The 19,613-nt window shown below is 40.3% G+C and overlaps 1 protein-coding gene across 4 annotated transcripts in view; it reads left to right on the forward strand.

Moving 5' to 3' along the window:
• Positions 1 to 19,613, forward strand: part of PTPRK (protein tyrosine phosphatase receptor type K) — a 635,931-nt gene that overhangs the window by 591,715 nt on the left and 24,603 nt on the right. For all 4 annotated transcript variants that reach the window (XM_074990593.1, XM_074990595.1, XM_074990594.1 and 1 more), the window contains exons 16-21: positions 8,797 to 8,981; positions 10,462 to 10,549; positions 12,792 to 12,868; positions 16,095 to 16,131; positions 17,720 to 17,817; positions 18,596 to 18,712. In XM_074990593.1, coding sequence (XP_074846694.1) covers positions 8,797 to 8,981; positions 10,462 to 10,549; positions 12,792 to 12,868; positions 16,095 to 16,131; positions 17,720 to 17,817; positions 18,596 to 18,712 — 602 coding nt within the window. The remainder of the gene's footprint in view (positions 1 to 8,796; positions 8,982 to 10,461; positions 10,550 to 12,791; positions 12,869 to 16,094; positions 16,132 to 17,719; positions 17,818 to 18,595; positions 18,713 to 19,613) is intronic.

A 19,613-nucleotide genomic window follows, 5' to 3' on the forward strand; every position in this document is an offset into this window, starting at 1 on the left:
CATTTGCGTGGCCATTTCGAAGTTTGGGGCTAGGGTAGACATGACCAATGTGAGTTTATTTAACTCTTTTCTCAGTTTGTTTGCTCAGTTAAAGTTGAAATGTGTCAATGCAAAAAAAAAAGGGGGGGGGCGGAATTTATAACTCTTGCATTTGAAATTATTCCCAATGCTAAGTGAATAGAGCAAAAAGATAACTTGTAAAATGTTGCTGTTATTCACCTTCCCATGACACTAAAACTAATCCAGATGACTTGATCCATGAGGCTAGAACCTGGGGAGAGGGATTTTGAGGGAAACCTGCACTATGATTAGATAGGAAACCACACTCTATTTTCTCACTAACAAATATGGAGGGTTAGATTTAAATATATAATATTAAATAAAAATTGATAAAATATGGATTTATTAATGTGGCTTTCCACTCATGTAATTACAGTTTTCAGATGCCCCCAAGTGATAGTCAGTGGTATTTTCGGAGTTATATCAGAATTGAGGAGGCTTGGTTTTGGTTTGGTTTTGGCTTTACAAGCAATATTAAATAACTTTGCTTTTTAGAATATGTTTTTTTAAAAAAATTAATGAACAAGTGAAGTCTGCAGCCTATATTCTTACTTCATATAATCTAATAGTGGTATTAAAGTTTAGTTAGTTATCATAGCTGTTTTAATATTAAAACAAGTCAGAAAAATTAGATAGGATGGTATTTAAATTGAATTTCCCTAATGTGTTTCATTGGACTTCTTTTTTTCTAATAAACATTATCTCAGCCTTTTACTATTCATGTAGGCTATGTGTAACTATATTTGCAATGACTTTAAAACTACTGAAACCACTAATTCATTTAGGTGAAACAAATGTCTTCATAGCCAAAGGTAAATCTCTGAAAACTATGCTGTGACAGATAACTGTAGAGAGCAAGCTCTAATGGTTAATTGGAGGAGAGCTTAATATTTTCTATATGTGTTCACATCTCAACATACTTTTCATTTTTCCACAAATGAGCACTTTTTCTTATGACCAGAACTCTAGCAAATAAGTCTCATTTTAGCCAAACCTTGTGTTAGGTTGTAGTGGTACTTGATGTTTGAAGGATTTTTAGTACATTTTCTTAATTGTGCATACGTTATCTAGTTGTAAGTTATTCTCATACTTTTGGTTCTCTTTGGCCCATACCATTCCATTTGATTCAGTGGGGAATTCACCTAAAAACTGATATTGTGATGTTGCCCTTATATTTTAGAAACTATTTGTAACATTATAAAGCCTCATAATTCTTCATGTTATTTTTATCTTAGTCATTTTCTAATCTAATACAAACTTGAAATAAATTGCTTATGTTCTTGTTCACTCTTTGTTTTTTGCCGCTTCAATGGGTTAAAGTGCCTATTACTGGTAAGTATATTGGAAGAAACTATAGAGAACTGCACATCAAGAGAATGTTTGAAATGTGTATGGTTTAATATGTATAATACCACACTAAAAGTGACTGGAATATGTCACTCATGCTGTTAGGTGGTTTAATGAAGCATAAACGTATTGAAATGAACAACTCTTGTATGACAGTTTAAGGAATGAGGTTACTTTAAGATTTCATTTGATACAGCATTCAAGTTGGTGCACCTTTGGCAGAAGTGTAGAGAATGTTTAAGTTCAGGATTTCCTGTCCACACCTTGAAATGCTGGCTACATTACTTGGGCTTCCTCATGGTTCTTTAAAAGGGACAGGAGTGAACTGATTGCAAAATAGCATGTATGGATATTACATTATACAGATCAGCTTTTGCGTAAGAAGACATGAAAACAGCAATCACGTACTTTGAAAGATCAAGTATCCAAATTCAGGTTTCTGGATTGCATTATATCCTCCTAAACAAAAATTTTAACTGAGATTTTGAAAGTGGTACTTTGTGTGCTAAACAGTCAGCACACTTGCTGAGTGCTATTAAAAAGCCATTGCATATTACAAAAGATATTTAGTGCATGTCAGCAGCAAAAGTAATCTCTTTATGGAGTTTAAACATTGGTTTTTGTTTAAGTAGTGCTTTGGAATCCTTCAGTGTGAAAGGATTGTTACATACTAATTTTCTAAACAGTATTTCTTTCATTACTCAAAATGGAGAGCTTGTTCGGCTGAAATCAGGACGTTCACAGCTCAGCAGTTCAGGTGAAGGAAAGATGGCACAATGACAGTATTAAAGTTTCCTCTTCTGTATGTGCTGGTTTTTCATCCCAAATGGATTATGTAGTCTGAACTCTAATATGAAGATTTTTTTAAATTATAAATAGTATATCAGGAATATGAAATGCTTGGTTGGGGGAGTATTTTTGTTTATGTGATTTAAACTGGGATCTGAACTCATTCTCACTGTAGAACAATGCTGAGGAGGGAGCATTGAAGAGCGAGCTCCCCTCATTGTACGGTAAAATTCCTTTAATCTGGCACATCCGGGACCGGACAGGTGCCGGATTGCCAAATTTTCCAGGCTATTGGATGTCACCATATTGATACCCTAAGACAAATGTATGTGCGATACGCTATTTTGATACTGTGTTGTTTACTACACTACACCGCATTGATTACACTATAAATACTACTGTACTGTACTCACCAATACTGTTTAGATGATCCAAAAAGTGAAGTACCCAGCACGAGCTGAAGAACCCATTGCAGGAGATGAGTGTGCAGCACAGCTTTTACACTTAAATGCAGTAAAATATATTGTAGACACTTAAATACAATCTGTAATTCACAACTTAAAGCTGTAATTTTCTTCATTTATCAGAATCTTAAATTGTATTCTGTACTGTATTTACTAATTGTAACTTAAATATTTAAACTTTTCACTTCTTAATGTAATGAAAATTCATTTATTCACTGAAAAAAGGTCACAAAGCTTCTGTAGATGCTGTAGCTGCACAACTGATCTGATGAATATTCCCTTATGCCTTCTTTAGGTATAGGTTCAGGGTCATCAGGATGAGGCCTCTCTGTAACATCTGGGTCATCAGGGTGCAGATTATCTTCAGTGTGGATGTCAGCAGGTTCATCTTCAAAGGGTACACCAATAGCTGCAGCTGAAGTTGAAGGAACAGGGACTGTAGTGATTTTCTTTGATGTCCTTTTAAATACTCGTACTCGGTCTGGATGTTGCTGAATGAATGCTTTTAAATGAATGTACTCGGTCAGGATGTTGCTGAATCCCCATCAATCAGCATTGACAACTATACGTTAGAGGTTGTCCACGAGTTCGTTTACCTCGGGTCCACCATCACTGACACCCTGTCGTTGGACACTGAGCTAAATAGGAGGATCGGAAAAGCGGCCACAACTCTGTCCAGACTCAGCAAGAGAGTGTGGAATAACAACAAGCTGTACACTCACACCAAAATGCAAGTCTACAGAGCCTGCATCCTCAGCACCCTCCTTTATGGCAGCGAGACTTGGACCCTGTATGCCCGCCAGGAAAAGAGGCTGAACGTCTTCCACCTGCGCTGCCTCAGGCGCATCCTTGGAATATCATGGAAGGACAGAGTGACCAACACTGCCGTCCTCGAGCAAGCTGGAATCCCAACCATGCACACCCTCCTCAGGCAGTGTCAACTCCGCTGGCTTGGCCACGTCCACAGGATGAATGATGGAAGGATTCCAAAAGACATCCTGTATGGTGAGCTAGCCTCTGGCAAAAGACCTCCCGGACGCCCCCAGTTGCGTTACAGAGATGTCTGCAAGAGAGACCTCAGAGAGGTAGACATCGAGCTGGACAACTGGGAAGAACTACCAGACGACCGCAGCAGATGGAGGCAGGGGTTACACAAGAGCCTTCAGAAGGGCGAGTTGAAGATCAGACAGCTAGCAGAGGAGAAGCGAGCACACAGAAAGCACACTAAGGACTTGCCAGACACCCACTACATCTGCAAGAGATGCAGCAAAGACTGTCACTCTTGTGTGGGTCTTTATAGTCACAACAGACGCTGTAAATGAAGTCCTCAACTGAAACTTTAAAGGGCGCGATCCATAGTCTATGGAGACTGAAGGATGCCTACTACTACTACCTTTTAAATATCTCTCTAAGATCTGCTTGTTCCATTGATGCAGATTTTTTTTCTTATAAAAAGAATTGAGTATAATATGTATAATGTGCAGATTCATTACGTTTGCAGCACTGTAGTGACTGGTACTTTCAGGAAATTTTACAAAGCCTGTAAAAAATTCTGAAGCTTGCTGCTAGCTGGTTTGGGTTCTGGGCTCTTCGCCATCGTCATCATCAGCTTCTTGAACCATCTCTGGGTTTACTACAGATGAAGAAGATGTCGTCAGTGTAGCGCAGGTACAGGAGGGGTGCTAGGGAACGAGAACTGAGAAAGCATGGTTCCAGGTCAGCCATAAAAAACATTGGTATACTGTGGGGCCATGCGAGTGCCATGGGAAGGAGGCTCTTGAAGAGTTCCACCGGGATTTCAACAGTTTCCACTCCACCATCAACCTTAGCTTGGACTGGTCCACACAAGAGATCCACTTCTTGGACAATACTGTGCAGATAAGCGATGGTCACATAAATACCAACCTATACCAAAAACCCACGGACCGCTATGCTTATCTACACGCCTCCAGCTTCCATCCAGGGCGTACTACACGATCCATTGTTTACAGCCAGGCACTAAGGTACAACCGCATTTGCTCTGATCCATCAGACAGAGACAAACATCTACAGGACCTTTACCAAGCTTTCCTCAAACTACAATACCCACCTGAGGAACTGAGGAAACAGATCGACAGAGCTAAACAGGTACCCAGAGGCCACCTGCTACAAGACAGGCCTCGCAAGGAAAACAATAGAACACCACTGGCCATCACACACAGCCCCTACCTAAGGCCTCTCCAATACATCATCAGTGATCTGCATCCATCCTGGACAATGATCCTTCACTCTCACAGACCTTGGGAGGCAGGCCTGTCCTTGCCTATAGACAGCCTGCCAACCTTAAACAAATTTTCAGCAGCAACTATATATCACAACACAGGAACCCTAAACCTGGAACCAATCCCTGCAACAAACCTTGCTGCCGACTCTGCTCACATATCTACACCAGTGATATCATCACAGGACCTAACATCAACCATACTTTCAGGGGCTCCTTTACCTGCACATCTACTAATGTAATATATGCCAGCATGTGCCAGCAATGCCCCACTGCAACTTCCATTGGCTAAACTGGACAGCCTGTACGTAAAAGAATAGATAGATACAAATGAGACATCAGGAATGGTAGTGTATAGAAACCTGTGGGAGAGCACTTCAATCTCCCTGGACACTCAATAACAGATTTAAAAGTAGCAGTCCTAAAACAAAGACATTTCAAAAATCAAATGGAGAGAGAAGTCTCTGAACTGCAATTTATTTGCAAATTTGATTCCATCAACCAAGGATTAATCAGAGACTGGGAGTGGTCTTCCCCTTACAAAAGCAGCTTCTCAGCCCTGGGTGGTGTTATCTCCCCATTAGACTCTGACCATGGGACTGTCTGATCTGACTTGTTTTTTCCTCTTTTGATACATACTACTGATAATGGGCCATTTCCATCTTGCTGAGTAGACCTTGTCAGCTCTGGCCCTCCCTTTTACTGGGAACCCAGTATTTAAATACCCCTCTGGAGCCCCCACCTCCACTCATGCATCTGATGAAGCGGGTCTTTGCTCACGAAAGCTTATGCTCCAAAATATCTGTTAGTCTATAGGGTGCCACAGGACTTCTTGTTGTTCTCAAAGATACAGACTAACACAGCTATCTCTCTGATACTTGTTAGACCAGTAAATCCTTCAAACTCATCATCTGAAGAATCCTCCTTAAGTATGGCATCTGTCCAAAGTTTTTGCCAGGCTCTTCTTAGGGTGGGAGCCTTAATATCCTTCCATGCCAAAGCAGCAGCATAAATTGCATCCTTAATATTGAAAGAAAACTGAAAATCATGTACACTGCAGTTAGAATTCACTAATTTGCAAATGAAAGATGCCCTGTATCCTCTTGAAGTTCTGAATGACACCTTGATCCATTGGCTGTATTAAAGATGTCACATATGGGGCCAAGTAGGTGGCGAAGATATTTCCACAAAGGAGTTCTGAAGCTGGAGGATGTGCCCTACAATTATCTAATAGGAGGATAGCTTTGCTATACTCAGGCAATACTTGCTTTCTGAAGTTTTCCTTCACTGCTAGCACAAAATGATTGGAAAACCAGTCTTTGAAGAGCTCTGCAGTCATCCAACAATTTGACTGAGCATCATAAATAACAGGGAGGTGTGTAACATTTTCGAAAGCCCTTGTTTTTTTTGACTTTGCCGATAAAAAGTCTCAGCTTATAACCACCATCAACATTAGCACACACAAGAACTATAAGTCTCTCCTTACTTAATTTGAAACCACAAACACTTTTTTCACTTGTACCAGCTAAAGTGCTGTTAGGCAAACACCACCAAAAAAGGCCAGTTTCATCAGCATTGTAAATTTGGACAGGTGACAAATTATGCTGCTCAACTAAATCTTGGAAGAACTCAGCTATTTCTCAGCTGCTTTGGTATCGGCAGACGACACTCCACCACAAACATGATGCTTACGAATACCACGATGTTCTTTGAAATTATGTAACCAACCATCAGAGAATGAGCACTTTTCATGTCATCATAGAAATTCTTAGCCTTTTCAATTAGCATAGGCCCTGTTACTGGCTTTCCTTCCGAACACTTAGCCATAAACTGCTTATAAAAAACACTATCTATTTGCAATAATTTAGGCATTTTCAGTGTTTGTCGTTTCTCAGCACTTTTGAGGTTATCTGATTCAGCTACAAAAGATCACAACTGTTCCTTTTGTTACTTGATATTGTATGTCATAGACCAGTAGTTCCCAAACTTTTCAGCATCGTGCCCACTTTTGATTTTTTGAGAAGCCCTCATGCCACCTCACCTCTTCTTTACCACCATCCAACCCCTTTTTAAAAAAATTCAATTCATAACTTAAAATAAACACAAAAACTTGATAAAAAATGGTATTTAAGATTAAAAATAAGCACCACTATTTTTCTTGACCCTTGACCCAGTGGCCAGAGCTGCCCATGCCAGCTGCCCGCCTGCCTGAGACCTGTGCTGCCAGAGATGCAGCCAGCCATCTGAGCCCCGTGCTGCCAGGGTCAGCCACCCGCTCCAACTGCTCGAGCTGCCCGCCCAAGCCCCATGCTGCCAGGGCCAGCTGCCCACCCATCAGCCCACGCCACCCAAACCCAATGCTGCTGTGGCCAGCAACACACCCGCCAACCCAAGCCCTGCACTGCCGGGGCCAGTCATCTGAGCCCCACACTGCTGGGACCAGCCACTCACCTGCCAGCTGCCCAAGCCCTGCTTTGCAGTGACCAGCCACTAGCCCGAGCCCCATGATGCCAGAACCAACTGCCCAAGCCCTGCGAGTCCCACTAGCCAGTCAGCTGCTTGACCTCCTTCCCTCCCACAAAGCCAGGCACCACCAGCCCCCAGCTTTTATCCCATCCCCATCACCTGAGCCAGGTACCCCTAGACCCCCATTTAACACCTCCTCTTACTCCTCTCCCTCAACCCACACTCTCTCCCCTTTTGCAGAAGGCAGCTAGCTCCACGTGGGTCTTCACTTGCTGCCTGCTTTTTATAGTGGCTGTGCCAGGTAGCCCACGTGAAATGGCAGGGGCTGAGAGCCAGAAGCAAAGGCGAGCTCTTTCTTCAGGTGGGGGAAATTATGGGTGGGGTGGGGGGCTTGGTTGCCTCGTGCCCCCCCAGGAATTTCTTCATGCTCTCCCTGGGGGGCATGCCACCCCAGTTTGGGAAACCAAGTTGTAGATGATCCAATATTGTACTGCTGCATTACCACATTTCGGTTTTCACCGCTTTCAAGTCATTGTATTATTTCCAAATTTTGAGGAATCATCAACATAACATGCTTCTTTTTGGCGCCTTTACCAACTTTCTTCACTTTGCTAGCCTTAGAAGCCATTATAAATGGTAGATGAGCTAATTAAAGTCCCAATATTTTGCGATCAACACAACAAACTTTGAACAATTTAAAATGGCATGTGGGAAGATGGCAAATAGATCATGATGATGCTGTAAACTCACTCTTGACAGCCTGCTACTGAGAGGCATCACAAAACTCTCTCATGTGGCTAGCATCCAAGCCTCAGTAGTCAGGTACACTCACTCTGCCCACTTCCATTACCAAAACTCATCACAACATGCTCCCTGAGCAGCTAGCAAGTGAGCCTCATGCCAGATATGCCAGACCATCAAATTTTGCCAAATTATCTCTGTAAATGGGACTGTTTTTGCCAGATGCCAGACCATCAGGATTTCCAAATCATCAGAGGCCAGATTAAAGGAATTTTATTGTATTGTTTATTTTATAGTTTTGTTATCTTTATTACACATGCTTGTTTCAGAAAAAAAATAAATTTTGGGTAACAGTGAAAAAGTGAAGTTTCCTAAAAAAGTGACTGTCAAAAATTAACTCTACAGCTCTTGAATGAGTTACCCATAAACTTTTTTTAAGGAAGACAAGTCGCAATCATTTCAGTGTGTTTACGATCAAATACATAAATTTATTTATTGAACACTCTGAGTTCAGGATGTACCTGATTTTCTAGAAGGGTAAAGTGATGAGAAACTGTAAGCCTCAGTTTCAATTGTAGGTTAAAATTTTACCGTAGCTGATTCATTTTAAGTGTATACACCAATGTTAAAAGAAACGTTATTTGTTTCTCTGGGATTTTATAATCACAGATGAGAATCACAGTGCAACAGCAGAGTCTAGTCGCCTGCTGGATGTCCCTCGCTATCTTTGTGAAGGAACGGAGTCCCCTTACCAAACTGGACAGCTGCATCCCGCCATCAGAGTAGCTGACTTGCTGCAACATATTAACCTTATGAAGACATCTGATAGCTATGGTTTTAAAGAGGAATATGAGGTAAAACATCAGGGGTTTGTTTATGAATTACTCTGACAGAAAAACCCCCTGAGAATACAATGTGTTGTTTGCAATGAGGGCTCTGGGTTGAAGAGGGGGTTAAATTAATGGTAATGGGATGAAACAAATTTAACAGAGAAATGTATTAGATAGTGGAATAATCCCGGAAGGAGGTGATGAGAGCAGTTCCATTACTTGAGACATTCCAAATTACAGTAGTCTAGACTAAGCACTAGAAATGTCCCAACAGTGACAAATCCAGGCTGCCAGAGCAAGGACGGTAAAAGGTAGAGTAGATAGCACTCCTCCATCTCTGATTTTAGATTCCTTGGGAGGATTCTAAGCAGTTAGAATGTCAGAAACAGTAGAGCATTGCCATCTAGCTTGCATACAGGTATATTTAACATGATATAATAGTTTCAACTTGCTTGGTAACCTGTTCTGATTGAATTTAATGCCCTGTCCCCCAGATCCTCTACTTATGGATCTAATAGCAGAGCTAGGCTTAGTGCAGGTGAATAGCTGTGTTCTTCATAGCCCTACCATTTCCCCTCTTTGTTCTCATACACTTTTCCCTGTGTCAGTGTTTTCTTTTACTCACATGATTCTAGAGCTGTGCTACCATAGGGCACAAAGAGCAGTGAGTAGTTTAGTGCCTGATTTCTAATTCAGGTGCATGGCCTCCTGCCTCATCTTTCCTTGCCCTAATGTGGACCTAGGATGGAAAATGTGCTTTCAAGTTTGTTTCCATAGTTTCAGTTCTGCTTCTCCCAGGTAGGGGCAGCACAACACCTGGAAAGGAAGCTGTGGTGACATGTGCTGTCAGCAGTTAGATACAGAGAGGAGTTGATAATGTTTTTCTAATATTAAGGTTTTGGGTTAAAAAAAAACCAGCATGAATAAATAGCAAGAGTTTTAGGAGGAGTCATTGTGACTGCTCTTTTCTAAAGTAATGCCTGCTCCACTCTAAGAAAAATTAGAGGTAGTAGGTGTTGGACTATATTACAGTACATGATAAGGAGGGAAGGGGAGAGTCAGTCTGTGTATATTTAATCTGGGTTTCCTCCTCTTTTCCTTCCTCCCCACCTCTTGAAGACAGCTAAGTGCCTTCCTGTCCATTTCTAGCCCTCTATCAGACCTCCATCGTTCTTCCACCTATTTTGGGCCAAGTCTGGGTTCGAAATCCCTTTGGAAATCAGTCAGTGAGTGATTCAGTGATCATCCAGGTTAATAAGAGACTCACCCTCTTCCTATAGCTAAATTTTTACTTCTGCTGTCAGGGAAATTAACGTGTGACAGGTTAGATAAAGCTGAAATCCTTTTATAGTAGAGAGCTGTCAGGACATCAGCATGCTCTCTTAAAAAAGATGTCTTTTGCAGTGTGGTTTTCAAAATGTGCATAGGTTTTACCATGCTTAGATTGATAATTGTTTTCAAATGACTTTCGTTATCTCTGTGTATAAATATACATTTTCCATAGAGTTTCTTTGAGGGACAGTCAGCATCTTGGGATGTCGCTAAAAAGGATCAAAACAGAACGAAGAACCGATATGGAAACATTATAGCATGTAAGTTCCTAGATGGCTTGCTGACATTGGCATGTACTGATGTATTTACAGAACAGCTATTAAAAGCAAAAATAAAAACAATGCAATGGCACATCTTATAAAATCAAATGCTCGTTATTGATCAGTGCAGAGTTGCAGAGCGAGCTTCGCAATGTGCACCATCGTCAAAAATTCTTTCCCTTTGAGGCTAATGCACATTTAACTTTATGTTTGTGCATAAAATGCATGTGGAGGTAAACATGTGATAGCATAAAAAAGTAACAAAAGCAAAAGAGTAACAAAATCCTTTTGAATGTTACATTAAATTATAGTCCTTGTGCAACTGTAATTGTGTTCCCAGTTAAAATATATCAGACTGGCCTTGTGCCCTTTTTTTCTTCTTGTTGCTCATAGCCATTGTGTCTGAACCCCAGTAGTTTAACAAAGGTGCCATCCTACGCTGATGGCTTGGACTAGGGGGTCCTGACTCTCTCGAATCATTAGGCATAATGCTTTTGATAGCACAGAGTATTTCCATACTTAAAATGGTACAGTGCCACAGCACCACCGTCACACTGCAGTGTACACACTATCTACTCCAATGGGAGCGATTGTTTCCTTGGGGTACGTAATCCATCTCCCTGAGAGCTGTAGCTAGGTCGGGGTGGAGAACCCCCAGAACATGGTCTGGATCCGGAGTGTGGCTTGTCTGGATCCAGCTGCAGCTTGCCTGGATCCAGCTCCCAACATTTGGAGCTCTGCTCCCCAGCATCTGGCCTGTGGGGAGTGGGGAGCTCTGAGCTTTGTGGACTGGATCAGGCAAGCCAGGGTAGTAGCCAGCCACAGACTCTGCCTGAAAGGGACATGAAGCAGCAGCTGTTGCCTCCGCTTCTGCTTCCCTCCCCGGCTGGCAGAAGAGCAGGTCACAGCTCCCTGGAGAAGCTGATCTCCCCACCTCTCTCAGGCACCAGCCCCTGCTGCTCTGATTGACCTGAGCTGGTGGTGACTGGGAGAAGTGGGGAGAAAAGCGTCACTAGGGAGCATTTCTCCATGCTGCCATTCCCTCAGCCAGGGGAGGGGGCAACAGCAGCAAAGCATGGAGGTAAATGTCCCTCCTCATCTCCCCGTTGTACCTTGTCTGCTTCTGCCACCTCCTGCCCAGACCCCACACCCACCCTCAGCCTGCTCCTGTATCCTCCCTCCCATCCAGACTCCCACCCTCAGCCCTCTCCTGATCCCCCAACACTTCTGTCCTCGCTGACTTATGCACCTTATCTTCCATTCAGATCCCCGAACCCCAGTCCACTCCTGCCTGCTCCCTCACACCCCGACCCGAAGCCTGCTCCTTGGCAGCCCCCGCACATATACTTAATCCTGAATCCCCCATTTTTGGTCCCATCTTGGGCCCCCAGAAGAGTTAATCTGTCCTGGGGGAAGCGCTGAATCTCAGTCCTCCTTTTCCACCCCACTGTCTGTAGCAATAGGGTAGTGATATATCGCAGTCAGAGGCCAGATCACTGAGGGTTTTGTGGTTGGTTTGTTTGCTTCTCACTTAGGTGCGCCCCGAACTGACATAAACCCAAAACAGGTTCCCCACCCCTGAGCTAAGTCAATGGGAAAAGTTCTTAAGGTCATCTAGCACTGTCAACACTGGGGCTTAGCTTGGTTTAATTAGACCATTAAGGGGCGTAAACCAGGCCTTGGAATCAAATACAGGGTAAACATATTTGATGATTCTTTTACATAAGTATTTTGTGTGCAATAATAAGGCCTCTCATCAAATTTAAATGATTAAAAGCATGTTGGTAATGTTCATGCTGCAATTTTGTAAAAGAGTTAAACATGAATGTACAGATAGCAGAAGTAAAGGACTCACCTAATCAGGACATTTTGTATTTCTAGTTTACCATCTCTGCTAGTGACTTGTTTTGTGACTTCTGGCAAATCACTTAGATTCTTTGTCTCTATTTACCTTATGTAGCATTGTGATACCTATGCAGGGTTAACGAAAACTACTAACCATTGTGAAACATTTTCAAACCTTCAGACGAAAACCCCTCATTGTGTGACCATAAGATAATCCCACTGATTTAAAGATTTTAAATTTCCAAGAACTAGTAGTTCCTCCAGAAGCCTTTCCAGCCCACTAGAATATTGTAATTTACAGTTGCCTGCCATTTATTTCACATTTATATTCAAGCCAGGTTTGAGGGAACTTCTGCCATACCTACTTTTGGGGTTTTTTCTTATATTAAATTTACAGATGACCACTCCAGAGTGATTTTGCAACCTGTCGAAGATGATCCTTCTTCAGATTACATTAATGCCAACTATATAGACGTAAGTGGTTACGTGGATTTCTCCCTTTCACCTTGCCAGCTTCTGTGTGTGAAACTTTTTGCATGATGTGCTTATAAATTTATTGAAAGCTTTTTTTTATTAAGAACAAAATGTACACTTTCCTTGTTCTACGTCCCAGTACTCACTGACATTGTTGTGCTTTCTTTCACATCTGACTTTGGTTTGGGCTGTAGATTTGGCTGTACAGGGATGTAAGTACCACTATATGTGAATAACAGCATCCTATTGTAAATATTTGCTATAGACATTTTTCTTACTTTATTTTTCTGTTATTACTACTAGATATCAATGCATGTGTCATTTAATTTACCTCATGTAATATTGGTTTGTTTTTTTTTTGCATTTTCTTTTGTTTATATACTTTATGTATGTACTTGTGTTAAAGAGAATGCTTAGGCTGCTAACAAAGTTCTAGGTGTTGTTGCATAAACCAGGGTAAACTTCCCTCTTTAAGAAAATTTGGTGTTTACTTAAATTTTATTTTGGCTGGTCTTGGTTACTAGCTTTTATTTAGCCCTCCCATTTACATGTGAGAAGCTGGATAGTATGCTGTAAATTGGTGATTGTGAAAGTGTACCCAAGCGGTGTTTCTAATACATGGTTTGGAAAGGAGTTGGGAAGGATAGCCTGATGTTTTTTAAGATGATAGTCATCAAGCTGGGGAGCCAATTGGCTATTATACAGTATATACACACATACATATATATTATTTCGGAAATATAGCATAAGTTGTTGGTTTTCTTCATTTCATCTCTAAACCCTTTTCCATGTTTGAATTTCCACGTTTTGTCAGGAGTTCAAAGAATCAGGAAGCCTGAGAGATTTTTTCCATGTGTATTGATCAGGGAAATACAATGTTGATTAGCAAAAATCTTGCGGGGGAAAATAACAATGGGAGAACAAATAGTTTGTATGAATGAAGAATCTGAAAAATAATATCACTCAATATATTTACTGGGTGTTTTATAAACGGCTGTTTTTTCTCAACTTCTTCTATATATAGCACCATATTAACTCTTTTTTTCCCTTCCAGTGGTGGTTTGTAAATATTAAGACACCCTAGGATATAAAGTTCTGCTACATACTTAGCACTGAATTTCTTATCTCCGCCACTGTAATATATAGGACTAGATAGATTTTAACATTTTAAAATGTACCTCTTGTTTTGTGATAAATCCCATTTCTCAAGGGTACTGTTCTCCCATGTTGACAACAATACTGTCTCATCATGTCCACGGAGGAAGGCCACAAACTTACACTGACACTTGGTTGGAAATATTTATTACTCCTTCCTGAAAACACTGAGTACAAAGAGAGTGTGGCATTGTGTTAAACTCTGTAATTTGAATTTGGGCTGAATGCTAAGAGCTCATCAGGGAATGGATTGTCCTCTGTAGGATACTTTTTAAGAATACCTGAGTAATCTGGTCCATTTTAAAGACACAAATAAAATGCAGTAGAGGAAGGTAATCAGTCATTGGCAAGGTTGATAAAGCAGCTCTCAAAAAGAGGGGGCAAATTGCATGGATATATGGAGATCTGTCAGTTTAGTGGCAACAACACAACACAAGGAGTCTGAAGATCCATGGTTTCTCTGAGTGTTTGACCCTTATGGCTTAGTAAGACTGTAGCCCAGCAAATAGCTGAGGTTATATCTCTCACGTATCACTTATACCCCCTCCTCTCATATGAGTATGACTAAATTTTAGTTCCTTCCCACAACCCTAGCCTCAACCTGAATAAGTTTTTGATTAGTCAGTTTAATCTGGCAGGTCATATGCAAATATTCAGTTGATAATGTTGTGCAGAACAACAAGCAGTGGAACTTAGCCAGCTAACTGGGAAGGTTTGGTGGTGCAGGTTTGTTTCTGTATATGTACCTGTGTATATACATGTGTGTGTGTGTATCACGTGTAATATAATCCATATGTGCACACACTGTATAATACTGACAACATTCTGTTGTACCCAAATGCAGCAGGGCATTGGCTCTATGCGCTCGCCTGTTGTCCAGCTCTAACATTGGAATGTTCTGTTATTATTCTGTATGGCTTGAACAGACATTTCTGCACATTTGTAATTAATATTATTGTTATAAGGAAATGTAAAGTGTGTTTTCGTTGTATGGCTCATGGCAACAAGGATAACTCCTTTCAATAACATGAAAGCGAAGACCATTTTCAGTAAATTTTAAAGAAGTCACCCAATGCACTCAGCGGAGGAGGGGGTATCAGAAAGACTAATTAATAACTCTAGTGACCTGACTAAACTAAATTTTACTGATACATTACAAGTACACTCAGGTCCCTTGTGAATTTTTCCATTTTATTTGTTACCATTGGAACCTTTTCAGACTTAATAGAGCTGTTTGTTATGAGGTATTCAGTGGCGGCTCTCAATTTATTTATTTATTTTTTTAAGCTGAGGTACTAATTACAAAATAGTTATTTCTACCACTGCCCTATGTATAATTTAATAGCTATTAAAAGCTTTCTTTATTTATAATGAAGGAACATCTGGCAGATTTAGGAACTGGACCTGCCACCACTGCCACTGCTACCCAGCTTGCCTGGGGGCGGGGGCAGAGCATGAGGTGGGCTTAGGGCTTGGCAGTGCCATCTTGAACACGCATGGAGTTCACCCGTGTGAGAGAGGGACAGGATAGTGAGGTCCATGTGTCTGCAAAAAGCAAGAGGGCCCTTTCACTGCTTCCTTGGCTTAATTGGTACACTCCTGCCATGACCTCACCAGGCAGTGGTTGCCAAAGCCAGACCCTTATAAAGTGATACGTGGTCATGGTAAATTGCCATGATAACAAGGTGGCTTCTTGAGGTACAAATAGCTGTCCCAAGGTTTGAATAGTGCTATAGCCCTCAAACTTCCTGGTACTATGTTTCACTACAAGAGAGAACGAGTTGTGGCATGGAAATCAAATCATAATTTGATATGTATTTATTAATTTAAAAAAAACAAGAATATGCAAAATGTATTTTGTAGCTTTGGAGAATTCTTGATTAGGCTGTGCATCACTTGTGTAGACTAACAAAGCCGCCCCTGATTTGTATGCAGTTTTTAGCTACTAGTCTGTTCTGAAAAGGTTGTCTATAGCTAATCTGTCTACAGTCCATTATGCCTTCATTTTCCCCTCCCCAGCTGGTTCTTGTTGGTCTTAAAATACATAAACCAACTTATTCTTCTGTTTTAGGGCTATCAAAGACCAAGTCACTACATTGCAACCCAAGGTAAGACTCTCCCACAGCACTGTCATTCAGAAGAAAGGATCCGTGATTATTAGTAGGGGCTACATTTCAAGTATGGTATGGAAATGGAACCAGATTTGATATATGTTGTGTATAGTGTGCAACTGCCACTGTTTCCCCTTCTGTGCTGCAGCAATTTAATATAATTTGCCTACATGGAACATGCATAAATTAAAGCTTGCACTCATTTGTTGCACTAAATAAGCCTCCTATTAATTTTTTCCCATATGAGTTATTATTACAGCCATTTGCAGTTTTGAGGATAAGTGGGAAAGGGCACATGGAAAAATAGGGACATTTCAGCCTATTTCAGGTATTTGTCTTCTCACAGTAGTATATATTACTTGTCCACGACCAATGTTGCTGGGATAAATTTGTCCTAGTTACCACCAGTGTTGCACTTTTTGTACAAGCAGAGGCCCAAAATGGGCAGTTTTCTCAGGGATCTTTGAACAGTCAGAGTCCTTAGCTGAGAAAGTGAGGAAAGTCTTCCAAATTCAAATCTCTGGGAGGAAAAGGGCAGAAGAGAAGGAGGCTTCCATTTTCTTTTATAAATTAACCGATATGATCTTGCCAGGTAGCTACCAGTTATGCTCACAAATTGGGTAATTAGATATCTAAATCTAATAACTTTTACCTGTGGTTGACTGTACCTCCAAATTAGATGCTAAATAGAAGCCTGTTTAAAAAAACTAACATATCAGTTTTTGTCACATTCCAGTCCAAAATCCTTTTCTTTGGTCTCAAGTGGAATCTCTACTTACCTGCATTAACTTATGTTTTCATCTGAATGTTTAGTTGTATTTTAACATATTAATTACTACAGTTGTAAATTCTTATGCATATAGGATACAAACATTTTCTGACAATTATATTTAGATCGAGGTTACAGCCTATAATTTAAAAACATGTTTGTCCAGAGTCAAATGTTTGCATAGTGTCTACCATGGAATTTATAACTATGTTAATTAATAAGTGTAAAAACAAAACTAAAGACTTATGTCCATATAAGACAGCAGAACAAGGGGTAATGGTCTGAAGTTACAGAATGAGAGGAATAGGTTGGATATTAGGAAAAACTACTTCACCAGGATGGTACTGAAGCACTGGAATGTGTTGCCTAGGGAGGAGGTGGAATCTCCATCTCTGGAGTTTTTTAAGTCCCGGCTTGACGTAGTCATGTCTGGGATGACTTAGTTGAGATTGATACTGCTTGGGGCAGAGGGCTAGACTCGATGGCCTCTTGAGGTCCCTTGCAGTGCTGTGATTCTATGATAAGGTTTTTATCATGGGACACCTTGAGTAACTAGTACAGTTTGTGAGCACTTGTATGTTAATATCCTTCAAGTGATAATTTGGTTAAATTGAGATGCTTCTGCCCCAATCATGAATAACATGGTTTAGCAACTCTTGCCAATATAAAGCTGCAGTTCTGCAGGGATTAGTAAAGCCTTTCATATGTTCTGTAATGTTCTGCATATCACATGTGTATTTTAAAGATTTTGGCTTTAGTGTTCAGTCAGGTAGTAATTTTATTATGTAATATTAAATGATTTTTTTTCCCCCCCAGGTCCAGTCCATGAAACAGTGTATGATTTCTGGAGAATGATATGGCAGGAACAGTCAGTTTGTGTTGTGATGGTTACAAATTTAGTTGAAGTTGGACGGGTAAATAACTTAATTTTTAAAATATTGCAACCTATGGATAGCCTCTCAAACTGCTTATCATTGCCAAAGAAAATACAGAAGAGTCTTTTGGAAGACACCCTTAAGTCTGGGGATGATGGTGATAAAACAGTTTTCGTCTGAATTCGTATATCCTCACAACTTAAAGAAGCATTATATAATTTATCCACTTTATAAGGAAAAGACCAAATAAATCAGGCTCTTACTGTGTTATTTTAATGAGTAGTGAACAATGTTGCCCAAGCCCATGACGCAACCTGGTACATAGGAAACACTTGTATATTATTCTGTTTTCTGTTGATCACAGCTAGCTCACTAGACAGCGCATCATCTTTAACAGTAGATAGAAATCAGCAGATTATTTTGCACTTTCGGCTTAGCCTGTCTCTTGAGAATTGCTTTAATAAAACACCTGAGATTGCTTTGCGACAACATAATTATTGATATGGAAAACATCCCACAGCATTAATTAAAACCTGTGAAAAAATATGTTTTCCTTACTACAAAACCAAAAAATTCATATTTAATAATGCAGAAAGATAATTTGGCTATTGTGGAGGGATGTGTAAATTAGCATAAACTCTTAACACTAACAGTATGAAGAGCTTTCACAGTACTTGATTGGCAGTTGGTGCATGTGGTCCACAATGGGGTTCATATAACTGCATTATCATTTTGAAAGAAACGTGTTGAAATAAGTTAGAGTTTGTCATGCTTTCACTTTCATATGCTTCAAAATTCCTTTTAATCTTGTTTTTAGGTCAAGTGCTACAAGTACTGGCCTGATGACACCGAAGTATACGGGGACTTCAAAGTGACTTGTGTAGAAATGGAGCCACTTGCAGAGTATGTAGTCAGGACATTCACCCTTGAAAGGGTAAGCCCTTTGAAAGATATCAGGACAAGGTTGCTTCCTTCCAGCTTCTATACAGTTTGTTAAACAGTGTCTTTCACATATTCAAGTACAGTATCAAATCATGCTGTCTAGTTATCCGTTCCATGATGCAAAATTCATTTTATCATGGGACGAATGTGTTGTGTTGCTGATCCCAGTCAGTCATTAACTCTTGGATTTCACTGGTATTGCACACTTTCCCTCCTGACCTTAAAACTGAGCCTATATGCTGAGCCCAAGTACATCATTCTTAACAGGTTTTCATTCATTGGGATGTGTCGTGATCCTTACAGCAGTTCATGTTGCCCCAATACCCTTCCTTGTTTATTACTTAGAGTATGAACATAAATGTATATCAGGCAGCAAATACGTGCTGGTGTGGAACAGCTGTGGTCTTCTGGTATAATTGTTCCACCTCTCTACACAGGTTGTGGAATCATAGTGTTACATACAAAACCATCAGTAAAATGCTTTGTGTGTGTGTGTGTGTGTGTGTGTGTGTTCACACTAAATCTATTAGAACATCTTTTAATAACAAATAAAATATAATGGGATTCAGATTTACAATGCATTATGAAAATATCACACTATATTATACCATTATATAGGTTAAGCCTTATATGATAAGATACCAGGCAGTTTAGAATAGATTGTTCTCGTTTTATGTTTATGTGATAAAGATGAACCTGCAATTTATTAATAGCCATGTTTATACTTTATTGTAAAATCAGTCTTCTTTTAAACAAAAAATAACATGTTTTTTGCTTAAATTAGTTTGTAATGATAATATGTAGGTTCTAGCAGTTGTCATTGCTTGACTCAGAGAAAATTTTGCAGGGGTTGAATATTCTGAGCTCAATAACCTATTTTGAACTCTTATTTT

Source organism: Carettochelys insculpta, chromosome 3 (assembly GCF_033958435.1).
Source record: "Carettochelys insculpta isolate YL-2023 chromosome 3, ASM3395843v1, whole genome shotgun sequence".
In the NCBI taxonomy this organism is placed as follows: Eukaryota; Metazoa; Chordata; order Testudines; family Carettochelyidae; genus Carettochelys; species Carettochelys insculpta.